Below are 26,231 nucleotides of genomic sequence, written 5' to 3'. Positions count from 1 at the left end.
TTTGTGCTCATTTCACCTATGAAATATCTTCTCCCCACCTCTCCCTATGCTGTCTACCATTTTTCTTCCTTAAAATTTACCTCTCTAATTTTTGTTCTTTTCTGGAAACATGCCATATCCTCTTTTTTTTCAACTGCTGGCAAATTGTTTTACAATGTTGAGTTGGTTTCTGCCATACAACTATGCTCATCAGTCATCACTATATATATATATATATATATATATATATATATATCCCCTCCCTTTTGAACCTCCCTCCTCTCCCTGCATCCCACCCATCTAGGTCATTAGAGCACCAGGCTGGGCTCCCCATATCCTCTTATCCTCTTACTACACAGTGGTCCTTACCTGAAGGACTCTGCCCTCACAGTCTCAGATTTTTATATTTAATTTTCACTTCCCTATAAGATTAATCTTAATTTACATTATCTTCCTAAATTGTAGCGCCCTCCTGTAATTCCTGTCGCCATCCTGAAGTTGCTTTCTAAAATCAAGTATCTTAAAGAACATTAGCAGTCCCCATCTCATTTCCTACTTAAACCTTAATCCAGTTAGGACCACAGGTTCTGTCCCAGCAAATACAAACATATATTCTTTGCTGATCTTTGTCACTTACTAGCTGTGTGACTTCTTGGCCACAATACCTTGCCTATACAGCAAAGATGATGATAAGATCTACTTCGCAGGTTGGTAATATGCATAGAAGTAAATAATGGTGCTGGGAATAAAGTTAAAGAGGCAAGAAATGTTGGTTCTTACTATTTTTCATTATCAAAGAAAATGGAATTTTTTGAGTAAGAAGTGTTATGTGGAAAATGCAGAGCTAATTTGGTTTTCGGTCGTCATGGCATCCCACAAAAGGCAGGGCATGAGTTTGGTTGTCAGGTAGTCAGGCCAGCGTGGTAGTTAGGAAATGTTTTACCTCTCTAGAACCCTGGATGGGCATTTTCTGAGACCAAACTAAATATATTAGGGAGCAGGACTTCCCTGGTGGTCCAGTGGCCACGTCTTCATGCTCCCAAAGCAGGGGGTCCAGGTTAGATCTCAAGTCAGGGAACTAGATCCTACATGCCTCAGTGAAGAGTTAGAAAGGTACAAGGAAAGATTCTTCATGCCAAAATGAATATCAAAGATCTCGTGTGCCACATCTAAGACCTTGTGCAGTCAAGTAAGTTTTAAAAATAAAATTTAAAAATAATTTAAACTACTAAATTATATATATTAGGGAGAAGCTATATATCAATTTCACAATATTAGGGCACTGTTACTATGAAAGCTCAAACAAAATGGAGCATAAGGATGGCTCATAGAAGATGGATAATACTGTAAATACGGCTTAAGGAGGTATAAGTAACCACAGGAGTATATTTATAAGCTAGTACAGTAGTCTCATTTAATAAGGTCATAAAACTGGTTAGTTTGTTGAAGTTAAATTACCAAATATTAAGAACCAGTGTACTTGTTACTATAGCAGAATGCTTTAGTTGCTTTTCTTTTTCTTAAACACCTAAGCTTTCCCAGAAATATGGCTCCATTTATAGCATTCAAATGGGGCCAAGGAAAGTGGTGGTACTCTGGATATGAAACGGTGAAAGATGCCCTGATTAATCACACTGATCAATTTGGAGAACAGTTTCAAATGCCTATATTTGAAAGACTCTTTGAAGGAAGAGGTAATAAACTCTAAACTTAAAATATATCCTTGTGGTTAAAACTATTAAATCAGTTGCCCTGTATTCTCTTGCATAATTTCTTTCATGATGCAATTTTTCCTTTATCAGCATATATATTACACAAGTAGGATTTACTTCAGAGAAAAGTTATGATTTATGGTTTTATTCTTATTATATATAATAACTAGTTTTAGTAAATGAGTTAATTAGTAGCTAGCTACTTGCTGAAAAATACAATACCAGGGAAATGCAATGATAGAGAACAGAGACCACCCACTTAAAGAGGTCACAATCTAATGACTGCATAGACCCATTAAACAATACACTTAGTATTGTAAATATACTGAAACATATTTTTACCTGGATAAAGTTGTTGCATCTTGCTCACATGAGTCTTTCTTAAACGCCTTGATAAAATCCCGATATTCTACTTTTATGGAATTTCATTAATCTAATGACTCTCTTGCTTCCCTGGTGGCTCAATGGTAAGGAATCCGCCTGCCAATGCAGGAGACACAGATTCGATCCCTGGGTCAGGAAATTTCCTTGAAGAAGAAAAGGGCAACCCACTCTAGTATTCTTGCCTGAGAAATCTCATTGACAGACAGGCCTGGCGGGCTACAGTCCGTAGGGTCACAAGAGTCAGACATGACTTATCAACTAAACGACAATAACAACTCAGCTTAGTTATTAGATGAGCTCTTTAACACTAACACTTTAAATCATTAACATTAGCTTAATAACTCTTTAAAAATGGAAATGATGTTACTTTGACCAGTATTTTTAATAAACTAATATTGGCTCCGAGTAAATACCACTGAGCCATTTTAATGCAACAATCTTTTTAAAAAGTTATTTCCTCAAAACACTAATTCCATGAGATGGTAGTAGATATTCTGTGTGAAAAGGCAGCATCCGGGAATTTGAGAAATCCTACATGTTAGATTAAATCCTCTTTGGATGCATGGGTTTGTCTATTTATTAGCAAATTAAAGCTTCTGAGAAAAACACCAAAGCCTGTTTAATTTTATTTAGTGACATTTTCCCTCACCTATAAGCCCTTAGGACATTTCTTTTTCTTGGAATTCTCATGAATGTCTCATACAATCAGCACTGGGAAGCATTCAAGATTCTTAGTCTGTAGGTTCCAGGATTCACCTTCTCTTTTCCTTCTAGAAATTTGGAACAGCTTCCGGTCTCTTGCTTCTGGCATCTCTGCTCTTTTCTACAATACCTTAAATATTGTTGGCTGATTTCATGATTATATATAAAATTGTTTTAATTTTTATCAATATTAAAGCTAGTAAAGCCACACGAGCTCATAAGAGTTAAAATACGGTTCCTGACAAATCACAGAGGGAGCCTGGCCCTGCCAACACCTTGTTTTGGACTTTTGGCTTCTAAAACTGTGAGAGAATATATTACTGTTGTTTTAAGAAAAGAAAAAAAAAAAGCTAGTATTCTTTTTCCTCAAGCAAATCATTTATTCTAAGAATCAAGCAGACTTTTTTTTTTTTTTTTTAAGTGACCTAACTGGTCATAGAAAACATTATTCAAAGAGGGAAATGACTACTTTCCACCAGTATAGTAATCCAAAACTACTCAAATGGGTCTATGCATTCTTATACCAATTTTGACTAAGCAAAAGAAAACTTTAATATTTTTGTTACCATTGGACCATTTTAGAGTGTTTATTTCTTCATCTTAAATATACTTAGGACTTTGGGACTAGTATTTAAAATAAGTTCAATTACTCATGGTGCTAAATTAAATGTTCTTCATATTTTCACCCCGATAAAGCTATACCTTGCTCATGTGGCTCTTTGCTAAATGTCTTATTAAATCCAGATATCTTCCAGTATTAGAGTATTAAAGGACCACAGAAGTCCCTCTATCTTTTAGAGAATAGCAGTAACCTCAAAGCCATTCTGTATTCTAAAATGTGAACACTTAAATATACAGGTGAGATAGTTTGAAGAGTCATATTTGTTGAGTTTTATGTAGTACAATATCCATAGACAGATTAACACTTTATTAATATAAGAATTGAATGTGAGCAGAATCGAACCTTCACCCAAGGTCTTTCAAAGGAAGGCGTACCCTGACATGAGGTAGCAAAGCAACTCTGCAAATATTTATCTTTTTCTTTTAGATTTTGTATTGAGAATAGCAAAGCTGGTTCTACCCCATTGCTAACACCTAGTGACTTAAGTGACTTAAGTCTATGCTCATTTCCAAATTTTGGCTATCAGTCAAACTCAGCAATTCCTTCCCTATCTCTTAAGCTTCCCTAAAAAAAGAAAAAAAAAAAAAAAAATGCATACAGAGGAAGATCTGGGGCTGGGATCTGAGCCAAAGGAATAATGCCACCATCCCAGAAACTCAACCAAGGAAAGATGTGGTCAACCCTAGCAACCCTCTCTTTCCTTAACTTTCTAAAAGTTATCATATGCTCCAACTCTTGTAAGAAATTTCTCTTATATGTTTATTATTATTTCCTTTTGGCATGCACAAATTCACACCCTGTGTAGTCAATAAATATTTACTGCACATCTACTATATGCCACAACATGTGTCTCTAGAAACTAGGAATAGGTGCTATATACAGATTATGTATGTAAAGCAGTAATGTAGAAGCTTGCTTACAACCTTTGGTTGTGACTTTTTATTTGGGTAGTCTTCTGTCTCCTAATCTGTATATTTCCCCAGCAATAGAGACTTTGTTTTTTATTATTCACCAATCTCTTAATCACATCTAGCATGATGCAAGCATAACGTACTCAATAATTGTTTATAGAATTATTTGTTGGAGAAATAGAATTTTAAAAAAAATCTTCTCCAAATCCAGAAATCCTTCTCTCCACATAGGTAATAGAGAAAGAAAACAATTTTATTACTGAACTACATTAAACCAGAACATGGTGTGCATCACATAATCTGCTAAGAAATTGCAAAAACAGAAAGAAATCTCTCCATTTTATATAACCAAGCAGATACAACCCATTACAAAAATGTTATTAAGATAAAAAAGAATTAGTCCTCAAGTAAGAGGATTTGACAGCACCATTTGTCACTGTTAAAAGATAAACTGAGGCATATTACCATTTGTCACTGTTAAAAGATAAACTGAGGCATAGTAAACATTTTGAGTTTATTTGAACAAAAATCATCTTGAATCTGCCAGCATCCATTCTAGCAGCTAGGAAGGAATACCAAGGAGCTATACAAAGTGAAAGACTTTTATAGTCAGAAGGGAGAAGGAACAAGGAAATTATTCTGGGCAAAAAAATGGGGTTTTTATTTTAAAGTTATTTTCCTTTAGGGGATGGTAGGGGCCTATCAGGCAGATGACCTAACCAGTGGGATCAGGTGGTTCCTGATTAACTGGTTTTACGATTCCACTTATGGGACAACTGAGCTACAATTACCTCACCATTTGGTGACTTGAGGTTTAGCATAACCAACTCCATTTTGGGCCTGTTGCCTTGCTTTTAGCATCACAGAGTTCATCTTAGATTCACTGGGCAATTGGGGTGACCATCTATATCAGCTGGCTTTATCCACAGGAAAAGGAAATTTCTCATATCTTTTTCACAGGAGGTAGTTTTGCAACTTGGAGTCTTGCCAGTCACCAAAGTGAGGTTTCTCTCCTTTCAGAGATAACTGATGTTTATCTTCCAAAGAAATGGCTCCCAGGTCACTGAGAAAGATATTCCTAAGTCATAAAGCTGACCAAAGACCTACGTAGTTTTCAAAACGCTGAATATACAATTCAAAGAGAGGTGAAAGTACTTACAAAGTTTTCTAAAGTAAATACTTCAAGAGAAAGAGAAACTTCTGCCCTTACTTTCAATAGGGAGAATTTAATTCTTTTTAATTTTTATTTATCCTCAGAAATTAGATTTTAAAAGCTTTGAGGAAATAACTCAAGAACATTTTCTATATTACAAGGAATTTTCTTCTCTCGTGGTGACACTTGGAAAACTATAAGAAGATTCACCTTGACCACCTTACAGAACTTTAGAATGGGCAAGAAGGTCCTAGAAGACACAGTTATAGAGGAAAGCCAGCATCTCATAAGGAACTTTGAGTCTCACAAAGGTGTGTAAAATAAAAAAAAAATATTTTATTTTTTATGAGAAAGAAGTCAACAAAAGGTATACTTTTAATTATTTTGACAGAATTTCAGATTTGTAAAAAAAAATTTCCAAGAATATACAAATAATACCCAATATCTTTCTAGTTATCTCCAAAATTCCCTAATGCCATCCTGTAACATTTGTTATTTTTCTCTCTCCCTCTTTTTCTGAATTGTTTGAGATATTCTGCAGAAATGCTGTCCTTTTATTCTTAAATATTTTCATGTATTTTCTCAAAATAAGCAGACATTCCCTTCTATTTCCAAAGTTCCGTTTTCCAAAATCACAAAATTAACATCAACATGGAATCATTAACTAATCTGAAGAATTTATTCAGATTTCATCACTAATGTAAACAAATCCTGACACACATGGCATTCAGTCATTGCGTCTTCTGCCGTCTTTAATCTGGAACAGTCTATCAGTTACAGGTATGTTTCTGACCCCTTTAAACAACGTAGAGATAATTTCAGGTTACTTTTATCAAAATGAGGGGATAAACAAACCAAAAACTCATTTTCATGTCAAGAGTTTTCTCATTTCCTTAAGAAATTGAGTTCATTCCTTATTCAAAAGGAGTCCATTTGAATATTATCATCACTGATGCCAAGTTGAATATGGAGAGAAATTATCAAAGGTAGATGACCCTGAGATGAATGCAGAGAAGAAACAGAAGCCTCGGGGACCCAGATGCTAAATTAGCAGTCCCTGCGCATTTAGCAGAAGCTCTTGGCAGTTCGGAGAAAGTACGTTCAGAAAAACCACTATTTCTTTTCTAGTGCCAGGCTCCTAACAGACAATAATTTCTCAGGGCTATGTATACACAACAGCCCATATGCCCTTCTGTTTGTATATGAAGAAGAAAACATACTCTCTATAAGGATTCCCCTTTGGCTTTACATTTAAGGTAGGCGCTGATGTTAAAAGTGAATCTTAGCAACTAGAATGCGCTTCACTTGAAAATAAATACACATCTGCTGATACATGTTTAATACTATGAACAGCTTTCAGTGATACTGACAAAAATAGAACCCGGTAGCAGAAGAGGCTAAAACAAGGAATTGTTCTGGATGAGGGTCTTTAAAATATGCTCATTTTAACCATCTAGATATCTTATTTTAAACTTTTAAAGTTGAATGCAGCCTAGAAGGTCGAAATATTTCCCCATATAATCTGCATTAAAACTCTCCTACACACACATGCACACACACTGAAATGCCCATCACCTGGCCCATTCTAACTTCTTTGAGTCAAATGCAGCTTTCCTTTGACATACACTTTTAGTTTTCCTTGTGGCAATCTTTTAACCAAATTCTGGGTATTCTTCGAGGTCCAGTGTAGTCTCACCTCTCCTTGTAGGTCATGGTCACCAATAATCCCTTTTCTCTATGAAATCCTTCATCTGATAGTCCATCCCAGTCAGTCTGGAACTGGTTTAATACTCTGTATGTGAATACAGTTTTCTCCTACCACCCAAAAGTAGACCGTTCCTATTAAGTCTTTCATAAGCCAGAATGGCATAAGAAAAAAAATAAAAAAAAGAAACAAATACCTTGAGATTCATCTTGATAAGGGATACACTGAACATATCGAGATAAAGCTCACAGACACAGTTCAAAGCTTTGGCGGCTTGACGCTGAGTGTAGTTCCTCGGGAAGACGCTTGGTGGCGCCACTCAATCCAAGTTCCAGCTGCCTTTACAAGGGTTTGCTGCAAAAAAACAAAATCAACAGAACAACAGGAACCCCACATAAGGATTGTGCTTTTTTTTTTTTTTTTTTTTTTTTGTAAAAGCAAAAACCATCTTCGGATTTCTTTTGGTTTACGAAACAAATACTAATGTAGATCTTCTGTGAAAGTGAAGTGGCGTAAAGCAAACTTTTGAGAATCGGCCACCTGTATTCCAGATCTATTAATGAATTCTCTTGCAGGAAAGCCCCTTGAGGTCAAAACACTAATGAACGCTTCTGTGGCTAACACCAACGTGTCCGTGTTGCTTGGAAAACAGTTCGACTACCAAGACACCCCATTCCTAAGACTCTTAACCGTGACAGATCCAGGGTGAAACTCATTGTCAGTCCTCCAGCTGCAGTACCTGTATCCTTCTTATTCACTTTTACTTCCTCTAAGGTACCCCTGACTGTTTTCAAGAGACCACGAAAAAGTACTTATTAGAGAATCACCATTTCAAAAATAAACACTTTCTGAAACATTGAGTATTAACCTGCTTGGTTGAGAGATCTGATCAGTCTCCCATCACAGAATCCCGCATCAAGTATTCTATGATGCAGGGATGGTGAATTACACCAATAAACAGTTGATTATATGGTTTTAGCAGATTCTTACCATCTTGACCATCTTTGATCTGTCCTACTAGTTATGTATGGAATGTGGATAAGCCATTAATGAGCAACGAGCACTCTGAGGAATACACTCAGGAAAGTGAATTTTAACAGAAGAGGACTGTCAGTTATCACTAAATAAAACCTTAATATTTATTCTGAGTCATGTCAATGCACAATAGTTCTGCAATCCAATTTTTTACATTTGCAGATTAAGTTGCTATCTTCTAGAATGTATGAAAAAAAGAGCCTTGTCAGTTAGTTCTCCTTTTCAATAATACCATGGACAATCAACCATATTATTTGACTTTGGAATTTATACTCTTAACATAAAAATGCAGCTTTGCTCTAAACACAAGTGCTAGAGAACACTGGGTTGGACAACAATGAGGACTGATTTTAAGTATGATCTTTGTATCTCTGCTATTTATTAAGTCATTTGGCAGGGGTTAGGAATCCCTTTGTGAATCTGACCAAATATATAAAGCGTGTCTCTCAGAAAATGAATACACTGATAAACACTAAATTTAACAAACAGTGAACTTTTTAAGGGTCAGGGAATATTGGGCTTAAGTGATACTTCTCTGAGACCTGTGGACAGTCAGCCTGTTGCAAATTTTAAAAAGAATTATTCTGACCCTTCAAGGGAACGATAGTCATAAATTTGTTGTTGTTCATTTGAATTAGTTCTAATGAGATGGATGAAACTGGAGCGCATTATACAGAGTGAAGTAAGCCAGAAAGATAAAGACCAATACAGTATACTAATGCCTATATATGGAATTTAGAAAGATGGTAACGATAACCCTATACGCAAAACAGAAAAAGAGACACAGATGTACAGAACAGAATTTTGGACTCTGTGGGAGAAGGCGAGGGTGGGATGTTTTGAGAGAACAGCATCGAAACATGTATATTATCAAGGGTGAAACAGATCACCAGGCCAGGTTGGATGCATGAGACAAGTGCTCGCTGGTGCACTGGGATGACCCAGAGGGATGGGGTGGAGAGGGAGGTGGGAGGGGGGATCGGGATGGGGAACACATGTAAATCCATGGCTGATTCATGTCAATGTATGGCAAAAACCACTACAATACTGTAAAGTAATTAGCCTCCAACTAATAAAAATGAATGAAAAAAAATAAAAATAAATTTGTTGTTGTTGTTCAGTCAGTAAGTCGTGTCCGATTCTTTGTGACCCCATGGACTGCAGCACGCCAGGCTTCCCGGCCATTCTCTATTCCAGAGTTTGCTCAAACTCATGTCCATTGAGTTGGTGATGCTATCCAACCATTTCGTCCTCTGTTGTCCCCTTTTCTTCCTGCCTTCAATCTTTCCCAGCATCAGGCTCTTTTCCAATGAGTCAGTTCTTAGAACATCTGGTGGCCAAAGTACTGAAGCTTCAGCTTCAGCATCAGTCCTTCCAATGAATATTCAGGACTGATTTCCTTTAGGATTGACTGGTTTGATCTTGCAGTCCAAGAGACTCTCGAGAGTCTTTTACAGCACAATTTGAAAGCATCAACTCTTTAGCACTCAGCCTTTTTTATGGTCCAGTTCTCACATCTGTACATGGCTACTGGAAAAGGCTTAGTTTTGACTAGACAGACCTTAGTATACTACATGGAACCAGAAGTTTGACTTGGAATCAACTGGGATTTTGCAAACAAAACACTTACATTTATAACTCTGACCATAAAGTCAATGTTGTTTTTATGTCTTATCTAAATACATATATCTGTGACCAGAGGTATAACATGCTAAATACTTTGGATACACAGAATTTATTTTAAGTCATAGCAATATTTGTTATATGTTAACTAAATTCTGATAAAGGAAATCTTGTTGTCTAGTCCAGTCTGCCACTGTTAATTGAGATAAAATCTAAGTCTATAGGAGATGCTATTTCTATAAAACTTGTAGAAATAATGGTGTCATTCTCATTATCCCAAGCATTACATATATATATTTAATTTACTTTGTTGTTTTTTACTCTCTGAGCTTTTCAGTATGTTTCCTGTTTTGGGGTTTCTCCTAAAAACATATAAGCCTATACTCAGGAATAAAGATGAATTATTTTCCTTTATAAGGATGACTTTCCTCCATCACCATCATAAACTTGACAAAAATGATTCAAGAAGCTTAACTGATGCCTTTTTGGTCAGATAGCAGGACATAATGGCATTTTCTTCAGGGGTCGGTCACTTTAGCATATTGTTTATTATGTGATTTAGTTAATAGCATCCTGAGGAAAAATACTTCTTTCAGAGAAGAAAGATAACTGGACTCAAGTTAATAATGATAGATTTGTACACTACAAAAAATTACTTATTACATTTTTGCATCCTCAAATATTTTCCACTTCTTTTCATATCACTCTCTGAAAAAAACAAGATATATGGAAGATCTCAGATATGTTATCTTGTGGAATTAATATTCTTTTTTCTTTGCAGTTGTGAAAAATATGTTTCAATTGACAAACTCGAGAGATCACTTAATCTTGCTTTAAAGAAACAGTGCCAGGAATATTCTAATCACTTAATTAAAAACTTATTCCCAATCTTCCTAAATGAGAAAGACTTTCCCAGTTTTTAGAATTACTTATTTTTTATTAGTATCTGGGATGTGCTTTATCCTAAAATTCTGCACAGCAGTCTCAAAAAATTTCCACTCAATCGAGGGAAGAATGCAAGGCTTTATTCTTTTTTTTTTTTTTTGCTTTATTCTTTAAATTCACATGAGGTTGTGATGATTACCCAGATAAAATTATTTCATCATTAATTATTCCTTTTCCTCTTTCAGAAGAAAGTTACATCTACTGATTATTTCAGTGATGATACTTTGGTGGTATTTGTTAATAATCTGTTTGCAGCAGGTACACAGAGCATGGTTTCCACCCTTTGCTGGAGGATTCTGTTCATGTCACAATATCCTGAGATCCAGAGTAAGCCTCCTAAGATTCAGGGCATTGCCTGAAGTAGAGGAGGCAGAAATCCGTTGGACTGGACAATGCAGAATTCTAGAGCCATACCTTTAACTGGTACCCTTGAGGAGAGTTTGTACCTTTAGTCTCCTTGTGATAAAAGAAAGCAGATTTGCTCTCTAAACATCCTGAGATGATCTGAAGGGTCCTCAGAGGATCCTAGGAATAGAGGGCTGGGGGTGGGAGCAGAACTCAGAGTACTTGGGTTTGACTTTCATATTTAGAGAAAGTGGAGAGACTGTTCCAACACCCATCCCACCACGGACTCTAACCATTCTCTCTTTTATCCAGAAAAGGTCCATGATGAGATTGCCAAAGTCACGCGGTCCACCCAGCCTCGAAGGGCACACGGAACTCAAATGCCACACACAGATGCTGTCATTCACGAAGTACAGAGATTTGCTGATATCCTGTCCGCACGAGGCTTCCCCCGAGCAACCACCACAAATACTATATTTAAAAACTACTATATTCCAAAGGTAAGGGTTTAAGAAGGGGGATGAGGCAAGAGGGAAAGAACATCAGAATGCTGCTCAAAATCACAGAAGCGCTGAGATGAACTGTCAGGCAATCTCTGCCCTCACTCTGGTCCCTCCATCCTTCCTTCTTCTTCCCTCCCTCCCGGTCTCCCCTCACCCCAGTCATTCAACCAGAGGCAACGGAATGTCTACCTACACAGCAGGTGATATTTGCTCGGTGTGAATTCATAATGTATTATTAATTTTTATGTCATAGCCAAGGAAGTTGGGCTGGCTTATTTTTGAGGATTTGTTTTGATGGGCTTGTTAAATTTAGTTTGTCCACTGACACAGTCTCTGGAGATAAAAGGTCAAGGCTTTTGGAGCCCCCAAGATGGCCAGGAAGGCTCACAGTCACCAAATGAGGACTTTAAACTCTCATCACGTGAAGTTATCAAAAGTTAAATAACATGGTGGTGTCACACAGCAGATACATGGCTAAGTCAGAACTTGTTCCTAGTTCTGAATCCAAGGTTTGTGTTTTTCAGCGGGTACCAGATGAAAATTTGTTTGAGTATATGACTACCCTGTACTCAAACTCAAGTGCCATCTCCCCTTTCTCTATTTCCTGTCCCTTCTAGACTACACTGCTTCTCTAAAATTGCCAACCAAGGCCACCCTTTTAGGAAGGAATTTCATCTCTGTCACTAATAACACTTTTATCTCTAGGGCACTGAGGTCATCTTTTTGCTGAACTCTGTACTTTGAGATCAAACACAGTGGGAAAACCCACACACCTTTAACCCTGAGCATTTGCTTGACTCTACTGGGAAGTTTATCAAGAAGGAAGCTTTCATAGCCTTTTTAGTAGGTAAGGCATCTTACTTGACAATGGTGATTCAAAAGATCTGAAGAGATTTGGCCCTGTCTCAAGGCCAGGGCTAAGGTTCTGTACTTTGCCATGTGGCACTAAACTTCAGAAATATGGAAGAGTCCTCCCCTACCTTTCAATGGGCTATAGGACATTGGGCATTGGAATGACATTTTCTCAAGGAATCCTAGAAGATTCCTTGTGGCTGAGGCTAGGGCAGAGGCTTGGGAATGTGAAGAGAAAGTTGAGCAGGGTAACTATGGGCAAATCCACTTCGCTCCATCTATAAAAAGCCTTGCTTTAATTGTGCAAATGCTAGTGTTTCTTTTAAAATTTTTTTTTTTTTGCAGTATAGTTGATTTACAAAGTTGTGTTGGTTTTAAGTGTACAGAAGTATGAGTCAGTTAAATATATACATATATCTATTCTTTTTCAGATACTTTTCCCTTATATGTTATTACAACATTTGAGTATAGTTTGTTGTGCTATACTGCTCTATGAACTTATTCCAGTTTTTAAACATCTTGACATTCCCCCAATAACTCATATTTTAAAAATAGTACTAAAAAAAAAAAATAGTACTAGCCAAACTCTCTTCTTCAAGGGCTCCAGCGTGATCTAGGTTCTAGTCACACATGCAGCCTCAGGTCTGAGACTCGTGACCTCGTGTCTGGAGTTCTAGTCAGAGTCCTGTTCCTTCCCACCCTCCAATGCGTCACCACAGCTGACTCATCTTCCCCGTGTGCTGGCTCACTTCTCTCCGTGTGTACCAGAACTTAGATACAAAGATCTCACACGGAGGTGAGCCCTTCTTTAGCTCACTTTCCTATGCAGTCTCATCACATACTCAGTTTTACCTGTCATAACATGTTTCACATTGAAATCTTAAAATTGTCTCCCTGAGGGGCGCCCAATTAATTTTCTATTTCCGATGTTTCAGCTAGGAGACAGAGCCTATAAAACTCACAAGGGGTTGACTGACTCACACATTCTGAAGGAGAAGAGATCACACACGGATGGTTTCCTTCTTTGTCCACACCAGTTTTGCAGATTTTTGATCTGTCTTATAGCCCTTCACTACCATCCACCTCTCTAGGTCCCCAGATGTGGGCTAGGGAGTCACTGGTCAAGATGGAACTTTTGCTTTTCTTCATGAGTCTCCTGCAGAAGTTCGCCTTCCAGTCACCCCTGGGGTCTCCCATCTGGACTTGGACCTAACCCGGGATACTGGTGTCATCATTCAACCAATGCCTCACAAGATGGGTGCTCTGCCCCGAGCCTAGGGTCTGCATGCCAGCTCCCATCCCAGTTCTCTCTGTGTTATCTTGTGGTCCTCCACACTGACTGCACTGTTCTGCGTCTTGATAGCCGTGTACTCCGACAAGTCCTTCAGCATTGCTTTAGCAGGCAGTCATATCGTCCCAGAGGCCTCTAGTGTTAAGTCAGATTGGGTTCCTCTGTTAATCTCTGTAGCAAAAACCTCCTTACTGCCATTGCCCAAGACACTACACATCAACACTACATTTGACAAATAGAACATTTACTTAGTGTCCTAAGGTTTTCCCCTCCAGTCCAAGAAACTGTCCTTTTCCTCCAAGGCATATGAGACATCTGTGTATTACTAGCTCTAATTGCTTGGGGCAGGGGAGGGGGGTGCTGTATAATGCTTTGTCTAGAATGCTCATGAATATCTTAAAATCTGCAGCAAAGAAAATTCAACTCTTAAGCGAGGGTCTCATTAAACATAAGATATTGGCTTCATTCATTGATTCAATCAATATAGGATGATTAATAACAGATCATTGCTTGTGAGTATGACCAATTCGCTGAAGTCAGAAAATGAGGATCCTGCTTCTGACATAGCTGGAACTTGAAGACCATCCCCCCTTCTCTATGTTCAGTGCTCTGTGTCCCAGTAAAGTCATACCCAAGGGACCTATGAGCAGAACAAAGAAATCACTGTCGGTTCCCGTGAGACACAAAGCATCTTTAGCCTTTACAAATCAAATGGATGTCCCTAATATCAACATAAACGATTCTCCCCTGCTCTCATCTGATTCCTGTCAAAGGTAAAATTGCACTGGGCAGGGTTAAACAGTAAAGGAAGGCTTTATTTAAGGCTATTGCAATAGGGGAGAGAGGCCAGAATTTAGTCTGAGCTCAATAAAACTGAAACAAGGGAGGGAAAGGTTTTTAAGTGCTAATGTGAGCTATTGAATTCAAGGGATTAGATCTGACAGTGCCTGAAGAACTATGGATGGAGGTTCGTAACATTGTACAGGAGGCGGTGATCAAAATCATCCCCAAGAAAAAGGAGTGCAAAAAGGGAAATGGTTGCTTGAGGAGGCCTTACAAGTAGCCGAGAAAAGAAGAGAAGCAAAAGGCAAAGGAGAAAAGGAAAGATATATCCATCTGAATGCAGAGTTCCAAAGAATACCAAGGAGAGATAAGAAAGCCTTCCTAAGTGATCAGTGCAAAGAAATAGAGGAAAACAATAGAATGGGAAAGACTAGAGACTTCTTCAAGAAAATCAGAGACATCAAGGGAACATTTCATGCAAAGAAGGGCACAATAAAGGACAAAAATGGTATGGACCTAACAGAAGCAGAAGATATTAAGAAGAGGTAGCAAGAATACACAGAACTATACAAAAAAAGATTTTAATGACCCAGATAACCACAATGGTGTAATCACTCAGAGCCAATCTTCCTGGAGTGCAAAGTCAAGTGGGCCTTAGGAAGCATCACTATGAACAAAGTTAGTTGAGGTGATAGTATTCCAGCTGAGCTATTTCAAATACTAAAATATGATACCATTAAAGTGCTGCACTCAATATGCCAGCAAATTTGGAAAAAACTCAGCAGTGGCCACAGGACTGGAAGAGGTCAGTTTCCATTTCAATCCCAAAGAAAGGCAATGCCAAAGAATGTTCAAGCTACTGCACAATTGCACTCATCTCACACAGTAGCCAAGTAATGCTCAAAAGTCTCCAAGCTATGCTTCAACAGTATTTGAACATGAACTTCCAGATGTTCAAACTGGATTCAGAAAAGGTAGAGGAACCAGAAATCAAATTGTCAACATCTGTTGGATCATTGAAAAAGCAAGAGAATTCCAGAAAAACATCTACTTCTGCTTCAGTGACTATGTTAAAGCCTTTGACTGTGTGAATCATAACAAACAGTGGAAAATTCTTCAAGAGATGGGAATACCAGACCACCTTACCTGCCTCCTGAGAAACCTGTATGCAAGTCAAGAACCTACAGTCAGAACCGGACATGAACAACAGACTGGTTACAAATTGGAAAAGGATTACCTCAAAGCTATATATTGTCAACTTGCTTATTTAGCTTATATGCAGAGTACATCATGTGAAATGCTGGGCTGGATGAAGCACAAGCTGGAATCAAGATTGCCGGGAGAAATATCAATAACTTTAGATATGCAGATGACACCACCCTTATGGCAGAATGAGAAGAGGAACTAAAGAACCTCCTGAAAGTGAAAGAGGAGAGTGAAAAAGTTGGCTTAAAATTCAACTTTCAAAAAATTAAGACCATGGTATCCGGTCCCATTACTTCATGGCAAATAGATGGGGAAACAATGGAAACAGTGACAGACTTTATTTTCTTGGGCTCCAAAATCACTGCAGATGGTGAATGCAGCTGTGAAATTAAAAGACGCTTGCTCCTTGGAAGAAAAGCTATGACCAACCTAGACAGCATATTAAAAAGCAGAGACATTACTTTGCTGACAAAGGTTCATCTAGCCAAAGCTATGGTTTTTCCAGTAGAGTTGGGCCATAAAGAAGGCTGGCCACCAAAGAATTGATGCTTTTGAACTGTGGTGTTGGAGAAAACTCTTGAGAGTCTCTTGGACTGCAAGGAGATCAAACCAGTCAATTCTAAAGAAAATCAGTCCTTAATATTCATTGGAAGGACTGATGCTGAAGCTGAAACTCTAATACTTTGGCCACCTGATGGAAAAAGCTGACTCATTGTAAAAGATCCTATGCTAGAAGATTGAAGGCAGGAGAAGGGACAACAGAGGATGAGATGGTTGAATGGCATCACCGACTCAATGAATGTGAGTTTGAGCAAGATCCAGGAGTTGGTGATGGACAGGGAAGCCTGACATGCTACAATCCATGGGGTCGCAAAGAGTCGGACACAAATGAGTGACAGAATTAAACTGTGAGCTAGCAGAAAAGTCCTGGAGTGTGGAGGGCGGTCAATGGGATGTGTCCTGCACACTGAATTATTCTTTCATTTGCAAATGTTTTTCTCTGATTCTAGATCTGTGTTTGCTCATTTTTACCAACAGAAGTTAGGCTCCTACTCACCCTCAGAGCCTGGGAAATAGGGACACTGAGTTCCTCAAAGGTTACATTTCCACGGGATGTGTCCCATGTTCTTGAGACATCCCTGTATTGTAAAACTAGCAAGAGATTTTCCAAAATATTTACATCTTAAAGGGGCAGAGAAATAATTTATAATTAAAAATATTCTCAAGTAAATTCTCTAAGGAAAAGGGAGATCAAAGTCTAGAGTCAGAAACTAGCCTGCTTAAGATTAATCGTCCATGGGATTTTCCAGGCAAGAGTACCAGCATGGACTGCCATTTCCTTCTCCAGGGGATCTTCCCGACCCAGGGATCAAACCCGGGTTTCCTGCATTGCAGACAGACGCTTTCCCGTCTGAGCCACTAGGGAAGCCCTAATCAGGCAGAGAAAAGTACTAAGGCCTTGGTCATCCCCAATCCAGCATTCTCCACAAGCCCTTTTTAGAATGAGGCAGATGGGGGACTTCCCTGGTGGTCCTGTGGTTAAGAATCCAGCTGCAAATGCAGGGGACACGGGTTTGATCCCTGGTCCGGGAAGATCTCATGTGCTGCAGGGCAACTAAGCCCATGTACCACAGCTTCTGGGCCTGCGTCCTAGAGCCTGTGCTCCAACACAAGAGAAGTCACCACAGTGAGCAGCCCACGCGCCGCAACTAGACAGCAGCCTCCACCCACCACAACTAGAGAAAGCCCGTGTGCAGCAACAAAGACCCAGAGCGGCCAAAAATAAAATAAATAATAATTTAAAAAGAAAGAATGGATCAGACTGGGGAATACTCAGGTACCCTGGCTTCCCAGTGGAACTAAATGATTAAAAAAAAAAAAATGGGGCTTCCTAATTTTAATTTGTTTAAGCATATTCAAGAGACAGCTGCATTTTCTGAATTGCCCATAAAACATAATTGGTGTTCCATAATATACAGGTAATTCTAAATCTAAAGTCAAAATTAATTCATGGACTGCTTTCTTTTACATAGAGATCAACAGAAATAGCTGTGATTCAAAATCAGGAAATCTGAGTTTTAATTCCAATCCTTTCAGTTGTCCATTTTTATGACTTTATGACTAGATATCGGCAGTGGCATACTTAGTGAATGTGACACCAAAAGCAGATGATTTTTAACATTAATATGAGAAAATATTCAATAGTAATCATACAGTAAATAATTTTGATCCTTTGGTGAGTCTGATATAATTATTATATGTGAATAACTGTCAAGCAACTAATACACTTTAGTAAAACTGTCTAGTTTTTACATTGAGTAGAAATGTCTACAAAACAAACAGAAACTACTAAATTATACCATTCATGGAATGTTTCCTTTTCTTGATTCATTCTTAAAGAAAATCAATAAATAATAAACTTCATATTAATTATCCAAATCCAATAAAACTGTTCATGAGTGAACTAAATTTGCACTTATTAAACAAAAAATATTACATTGCATTGTTTCCCTATCTAGAATTTTATACATACGTCACAGATAATATCAGAACTGAAGTAACTTGAGTTCTCTTTCTTAATCACTACAACTCCTGTCTTACAAATTTATACTACATCTACTGTTGAAATATAGGAATATACAGGGGTTAGAGACAAAGTGTATTCCAGGTGAGTTAGATTCTGAAGTCTTAGGAACTTACTCTCTAAATGAATGCATGTTGCTGATTCTGTATGTGTATGAAAGAGAGACCGTGTGTGTGTGTGTGTTTGTGTGTGTGTGTGTTTGAGAGAGAGAGAGAGGGAGAAAGAGATTAATTAGGAGGACAACACTGAGAGTTCTTATATGAAAAAAAACAGTAAAGGAAAATAAAAATATGCTCACTGGAGGCTTACCTCTGAACTGTTAAACTTCAAACAGAAATCACAGGAATTTTTTTACATTTTAGATTAGCAATAGCTTTCTTCAGAGACAAGTATTTTATCTTTTTATTTATTTTAAGCCCATAGCAATGATAAAAAAGCCGACAGGCTTTTAGTCCAGTGTTGTCATTATTTTTTTTTTTTTTTTCACTGTGTGTGTCATTATTTTTAAATCTCTGAATCGGATGTACTGCTTACCGTACTGCTTACAATGAGCAGGGGCCCCCTGCTCATTGCCTGAAGAGAACTCCGTCACTGAATACAGATCACTGAACCTCCTTTCTTCTACTCCTATATTTTAAGATTATTTCACTTGTTAGGTTTGTACATTTTCCCATCCAGATGGGATGCTGGGATGGAGAGATTGTAAAGCCTGAGCCCATATAACCTCTGGAATCTTGGCCAATATTGAGGCTGGCTTGGGAAGTCCATAGACTGGCACAGGGCTTCTCTCTGAAATATGGACATCAGTGGTCAGGGAATCCTTACACATGGTGGCTGCATTCACAAGGCCTCCCTTAAAGTCCTTTGATTTAAAAATTATCTGGTGCCCCATATACCTCCTTGTCTCTCTCCCAAGTAAGCTGAATTCAGGGTATTCATTTGTACCTACTTTTTCATGGACCCAGCAGGCTTTCAAAATAAGTTCAAGGTCACAAAATGTTTTAGAAGCGAGACATGTGCCTAAGGGTTATCCAACAGGCACGCAAATCAGCTTTAACACTCAGGGTTCTGAGCCTGGGGCAGGTTTGTCCAACAAATCAGCTTTAGGATTAGGCTTGTGCACCTAACAGCCTCAGCGATCAATGGATTGTGCCCTCTGCCTACATGGACGCTGTGCAGTTCTTACTTTACTCTCAGTAAGATGGCAGTAACCCATTATGCAGCATTTTGGGTGTCAACAGTCAGGGCTGCACTACGCCAAAGTATAGTTCACTCCATAAAGAAACTCCTTGCAGTGCTGCATTCCAAGAATTATAATGTGATTTTCTCCAAAAACAGAATTCTGTGACTGGACCTTCCAGAACTCTGTAACTGGGTCTTCTAGTTTCTGTCTTCAAGATGAGTGATGAACAATATAAATGGGTAATAGTCAGATCACATGTGATAATAAATTAAAAAAAAAAAAGACAGAGAAACAGTCTTAGTAAACACCACTGGTTTGAGAGACTGCAAGTCCTCTGAAACAAAACGTGAGTTTTTAAGCACTGAGGTTAGTTGGGCTCTGAAGTTATGAATGTGGGTCCTGACTCCCTTGCAGAAACTAGGAGCTGGGGCCCTCATCTTTCTAGATTATATTTCAAAGGAATTGCTTCTGGTCCTTGAGACAAGACAGTCCAGTTCCTGGGTTGTAAAACTGGCAAGAGGTCAGGAGATTTACATCTCAAAGGGGCAGAGAAAGAAATTTACAATCGCGAGTTTTCTCAAGTAATGCTGAAACGCAGCAAGATCCTATGGTCTTCCTGCCGACAACCTCCACCTGCCTTTTGTCTGTGGAAAAACTTTAACCAAAGAACAAGTTTAATCAGAGAACTGAGAAAACACAGAAGCAAAGAAAAGCAGGACAAAACAATAATAGTTTCGCTATTAATACTAAGCAAAGTTAAGGACTTTTCAAGTCCTTGCTTTTCAACGGTTATAGATAACATTCTGAGCCATATCCTGTGAGCGGTGTTGCAGATACTGAAATCCCCACCAGGCAGAAGCTAACTACATGATGACCAGACTACAGCCATGACTTAAGCTGCCACAGTTCCAAGTACTGGCCTCCAGGAAACAAACTGACTCTGGAACTGAAGATTAACTGTACTTAATCACAAAGACACGAGTCAGACCACTGATGACCAATTTCAAGATGACTGTCAGAGCTGATGATGCTGTTTCTGCATGTCGCCACCACCCTCTGTCTACAAAAGCTCTAGCCCGCTGGAGTTGTCAGTGGGCCAGCATCTAAAATAAGGCAAACTGTCCTTTCCACCAACCTTGCTTCAGAATGGGCATTTGAGTGGCCAGCAGCCTGATCCCACTTTCAGTTACAATGATCTAAGGAAAAGGGGCTCAGAAGCTATAGTCAGGGAAAAAACTGAAGTATAGCTTGAGCTGAGAATAAAGTTAACATCATCTTCTTGGTCACTATAAAAGTTTCCCTCTACCGTGCCTGCCTTCACTCCCCTGCCCAGTACAGGTGATATCAGCCGACTCCCTTTCTATAACCAAGCTCTGAATGAACAGCCTCTGTTTGTCTTATTTTTTAAGGCTGCAGCCTTCCGAAAGTACTCACTGGATCTTAGAAACCTAAGTTTGAATTTTAATTAATTCGTTGCTTTGAAACTAACCAAGTCTTAAGTTTTGTTAACTATTAGCTACAATGTGCCTAATAACTGATTATAATTCCTTACTCTTTCCAAAGTAAACTGGATTGTTTCTTTCCTTATCTTCATCTACAGAAACAAAGTAATAAAGATTTCCCCTCCCTAATTAAAGAGCAAAGTACTGACCACAGTCATAAGAAGTCAGGGTGTTCAAGAGTAGCAGTCTTTGTTTTCTTATCTGAATCAGTTGATTCAAATTCAGGCTCCACCTTCCCCCCACCCCCTCCCAATTCATTACCAGTGGCTGGCAAGTCCTGACTCAGCCTGTAAGTGTTGTAATTGGGTTTTCTTTAAAGACTTCCTGCCCACTTCCCTTAGGGAGATTTTTAAGTATTGTTTCACATTATTAGACAATAAAAGAATCACATTTCTGAAATAGTTTGAGCTCCAATAACCAATCAGTCTTCCATTGGGAAAACCTTAGAATAATAAGGCTTAAAAAAGAAAAAGACAACAAAACTTTTTAGAGATCGCTTTGCCAATTCACACAGCAATACATATTTCACTCTTTTGTAATCTCTAAATGTTTTCATAATTCTACAAAGTGTTATTTCCACAACATTGTTAACAATTATTGAGGAATATAGAAAAAATAATTTTTTTTTCATTTTTGTAAGTGAAAGAGTAGGATACAGCCGTAAATATAGCATATATGTCAATACCTGTCAAGCTTTAATATGAATCACCCAGGGATCTTGACAAAATGAGAAATCTGATTCAATAGACTTAAGAGTGGGGCCTAGAATTCTGCATTTCTTAAAAACCCATTCTTCATGATGCCCAAGTTGCTGGTTCACAGACCACACCTTGAATAGCATCCTAGTATGCATTACTTTATATGAATACTCAGATTTTATATATTGTTAATGCTCAGAAAAGTTGTATGTATATATGCACATATATACATACATTTAAAAATCAAATAAATAAAACCAGACTGGAGACATTCCAAATATTAAAAGAGATCTGGGGTCATGGGTGAGTTTTTATTTCATTTTTCTTTTTCCTCACAAACTAACATTTCCTTAAATTTTCTTGCAATGAATGTAACTTTTTCTGTTGACGGAGAGCTTTTTCTCTTTATCCTTTCTCTCTGTTTTTTTAAGCAAAAAGGCACTTCAAGTGCTAGTGATGACCAACAAGAATAAGATCAGCAACTCTCAAAGTTGATGGAGGCTGTGGACAAAGGTTAAAAGAGGCTGACACTTGCCTGATCCATGGCAGTTATGTGGCTGTCATATGTGTCTTTGGCCACTTGAGTGGTCAGCTGGCTTCCAAAGTCGTTGCTGTGATCCATCCACATAAGACAGCTGTATATGATTACATATTTGGTGAGGTGGAGGTAAGACCAAAGATCCAAGAGCCAGTCATTCTCAGAGACTTGGCTTTAAATCAAGTTGGCATTGAGGATGCCCAAGCTTCCATTTGGATTTACTCCCGGGACACTTTTAACCGGAAGATTCCTCAGCTTCCATCCATGACAGGGTTCTGCTCAGGGATCAGGAACACCTGTGAAGCAAACCCAACAGGACTTCAATTTATTACTTTCTACATCAGGGAGACAGCTTTAAAAGAAAATCTATAAGCATATTGTAGGCAGTTGGCAGGGAGGTTGATAAGTGCTTTAAAAATAATTTTGACTTAAAGGAAAGAAAATTAACCCAAACGTTTGGATTAAAGGAATTTGACTGACTAGAATAAACACATTTTTGAAAGAAAGGAGATAAAATGAAAATTCTCTTATTCTGCTTTTCTGAGATGACAAGGGTCCCAGATTTCAAATCCCAGAGGGCAGCTAGACTAACCTGACAGGTCCTAAAGAAGGTATTCCAAGCTCATAGCTGCCAGAGAATCAAGCAGTCTGTGAATCCTCTTCAAAGGCTGTCAAGTGCAGGGCCTCTTAGACTTAGGATCAATCTTATCACAAGCTGGGGAGAAGGGGGGCTATTACTAAGGAATTTAAGGAATGTATTTACTGATCTATTAAATGTTGGGAAAAGCTAGAAATAAGCCTCTTCTTTCAAGAATGCAGAAAAAAGTCCATAAAACCCACTTGTTTAGGATTTATAAGTTTTTTTGTGTTGTGTGCCTTCTGACACTTTTTATTAAATAAAAGCCTAAAGTGAACTAAACAATAAGACAAACAATAATAAACATTAACCTTGAACATTTGCTATATGCCAAGCACTGTTCAAAATATTTTTCATCTAACTTAATCCTAGGAAAAAACCCTGTAAGGTTGATACTATTTATTATTCTTATTTAACAATTAAGGACCCAGAGGCACAGAGAGGTGAAGCACTTGCCCCAATGCACAGGGTTAGTTAGATGTGGAGTGGTTTCAAACCCAAGTAGTTCAGCTCCTGAGTCTGCTCCACAGAGAAGGCAATGGAAAGATACTACTGTTTTGGGTCACCTTTAAAGAGGCTTTTCGAGAATTCCCTGGAGATCCAGTGGTTAGGACTCAGCATTTTCACTGCTGAGGGCGCAGGCTTGATCCCAGATTGGAGAACTAAGATCTTGCATGCCATGCAGACAAAAACAAAAAGCAACTTTTCTTGTCTATATTCAAAGCTCAAACACGTGGGGCACATGTTGACTCTCAACAACTTATTAAGTCAGATCTGAAATTTGTTTGCTATGTTAAACCTCACATTGGATCCAGGCAGGTTGTTAGGTAAAAAGATAATTCATTTCATGGAGTCTATATTACCTTTTTGACCTACCAAGCAATTTCAAGCACAGATGAGCTCTCAAGATGCTTAATTCCAATCAAGTGAAGGTCACACTGGCCTGAGAACTGCTAGGGGTGAGTCTCCAGGCTACAGGCCTGGCCAGACTCAAGAACACCAAGGTGATCTTAACATTTCTCATTAACATGAAACAAAAAACCCAGGCTGCCCTCACTCATCTCTGACTCCCTAGAACTAAGTCCTAAAGGCCATCCCCCAAACTTTTACAAGAGATGACCAGATCATATTATCTACTTAGTAAGCATATGCAGTAACTAGCTGTGTGACCACTTGACCTCGAGGTCTAGGTTGGCTCATCTGTAAAACAGGGACGTATCTTACCTGTCTTGTCTGGCAAGAGGTGGGTCAGACCACATCTGAGGGTCTGTCAAGCTCTAAACTGAAAATAAGGGGCAAAGGAGGAGTCTAGGAGGGGGCCATGTTCAATAGTTTTACTCCTCAAGAGTGAGTCCCCACTTGTTTCATTAATTCCTGCAGCAACCAGACACTCCTTCAGTTCATCAGATCATCTCCAGAGAGGGTGCTTTGCTCCTCACACACCTTCAAACCAGGTCCCACTACTAGAGAGTTAATAAACATGGTGTTTAACAAAAAATTAAAAAAAAAATAATAATAATGAGTTGTTTCAATAGTATCAAAAGAAATGTTTTTCCCCAACAGCATCAAGAGAGATGTATTTTTGATTCGGTCTCGACTACAAATCTTAATAAGAAATTCTGAATAAGATGTAGCCATTTTATGGCAAACTATACATTTCTATCCACCTTTATTTGCAGTATTTCAAACATTAAAATAACTAAAATTTTCACATTAATGGCATTTTTACTGAACTAAATTAGGTACTTTGGGGTAAAGTCCTTTTAAATGGCATTTCACTTTCAAAGTTTTGCCTTCTGTTTTCCCCCCTTCTTTTCCTAGCGCCTGTTTACTTCTCAACGCTTGTTAGTCGCTCAGTCCTGTTGGACTCTTTGCGACCCCATGAACTGCCGCCCCCCTCTGTCCATGGAACTCTCCAGGCAAGAATACTAGAGTGGGTTGCCATTTCCTTCTCCAAGGGATCTTCCCGACCCAGGGGCCGACCTCTGGTCTCCTGCATAGAGGAAGCCCTAACACTTAAATGTGAAAAAAAGAAAACAAGAAGAAAGATGTCCGAATCAGAAAAGTAACAAAAAGATTTTGTTTACTGACTGCTTTGTTTTACATTTTATTCTTCCATTTCCTTTTACTTTCTATTCCAGTTTTAAAACAAGCCTCTCTCCCCAGATATTCCCACCTCCACCCCTCGGCAGAGAGCCGACCTCAAACTTCCCTTCTGCTTTCAGGTCTCCTAGAGAAATGGGGCGGAGGCAGAAAAGTGACCTAGTGAGAGGAATTGCAAAATAAGAATTAACAAGAGTTTCTTATTTCAAAATTCCCGCGTTCTACAAATCTGAAAAAAATATTTCGTTCCCTCTTCTAAGGTCGCCAGACCGTCACAGTATTTAAGCCACAGTATTTAAGGAGGTAGTTGTCGCTTACAGTTCTTCAGTCTGCATTGGGTGCCCTGTGCCTTCCGGGAGAGCAGACTCTGAAAATGTTCTTGCTGTTTCGTTCACCGCAGGCTGGAGCTTCCGGAAGCGCATTTTCCCGATAAGCGCTGTGTCTCCGTCCCCGACCATTCCCCGGGCTCCTCTAGCCCACTGAACCTCCTCCGGGTATATCCGGTCGGTGAAACGATCCTCTCTGCGTGCACACGGGTGTTCCTCTTTGCCGAGAGCGCGGGCTTCTCCGGGGATCCTGGCGCCCCGCCACGCGCCTCACTCCCTGTTGGTGCGGAAAGTGACCGCGGTCATGGAGCGCTCCTCCGTCAGCGTGGTCAGGCTGCCCTTCGCCCAAGCGACCTCCAGGACTTCTTGTGTCACCTCATAATCCAAGACACGCACGAGCAGGGGTTTGGGAGCTCGAGAGGGAGCGTCTACACGGCTGCCAGAAATTCGAATTTTCCGTGGAAAGAGAGGAGAAGAGCGGTTGGGTGCCTGGTCTTGTCCTTCCGCCTCGAAAAGGACCTCCTCATCGGCCACCTCTTCCCGCGCGGCGTCCCCCTGAGTCCCCAACCACCTCTCCGGGTGCAAAAGAAAGAGCACTTTATCTCGGACCCAGGAGTCACAGTCCGCCTTCTCCCCCTTCCCGCGGTCCTCGCGGGCGCCGCCCTGCCTGCGGCTCCATTCCGCCGCCGAGGGGTTCGGGGCGCCTGGGGCCGGGGGAGTCCCGCGCCCCGCCTCGCGCGCCAACAGCCGGGAGCGTTGCTCGCTGCGGGGCGAGTCTGCGAGATCTGGAGCCCCGCGGGGACCCGGGGCCCCCATCCCAGTATGAGGGCCATTCATTCGGTGGTTCTTCCACGGGATTTTGCAGCGAACGCCAGCGGAGCTCGGGAAAGCGCGGGACGGACGGCCGCG

The 26,231-nt window shown here is 39.4% G+C and overlaps 1 protein-coding gene across 4 annotated transcripts in view; it reads right to left on the bottom strand.

Moving 5' to 3' along the window:
- The window catches only part of C20H6orf141 (chromosome 20 C6orf141 homolog), a 72,929-nt gene extending 46,698 nt beyond the window's left edge, over nucleotides 1-26,231 (bottom strand). The window contains exons 1-4 of one of the 4 annotated variants that reach the window (XM_065913125.1): nucleotides 25,315-26,231; nucleotides 23,770-24,356; nucleotides 22,254-22,552; nucleotides 5,782-7,522 (exon numbers count right to left, since the gene is read on the bottom strand). In XM_065913125.1, coding sequence (XP_065769197.1) covers nucleotides 25,593-26,159 — 567 coding nt within the window. In that variant the 5' untranslated portion in view covers nucleotides 26,160-26,231 and the 3' untranslated portion in view covers nucleotides 5,782-7,522; nucleotides 22,254-22,552; nucleotides 23,770-24,356; nucleotides 25,315-25,592. Of the gene's footprint in view, nucleotides 1-5,781; nucleotides 7,523-22,253; nucleotides 22,553-22,578; nucleotides 22,972-23,769; nucleotides 24,357-25,314 lie in introns of those variants that run through there. The other 3 variants (XM_065913123.1, XM_065913122.1, XM_065913126.1) reach the window with 3 other exon arrangements.

This window comes from Muntiacus reevesi, chromosome 20, assembly GCF_963930625.1.
Source record: "Muntiacus reevesi chromosome 20, mMunRee1.1, whole genome shotgun sequence".
Taxonomy (NCBI): domain Eukaryota; kingdom Metazoa; phylum Chordata; class Mammalia; order Artiodactyla; family Cervidae; genus Muntiacus; species Muntiacus reevesi.
The sequence above is the reverse complement of the archived record's forward strand: the minus strand, read 5'-3'. Positions and strand labels throughout refer to the sequence as shown.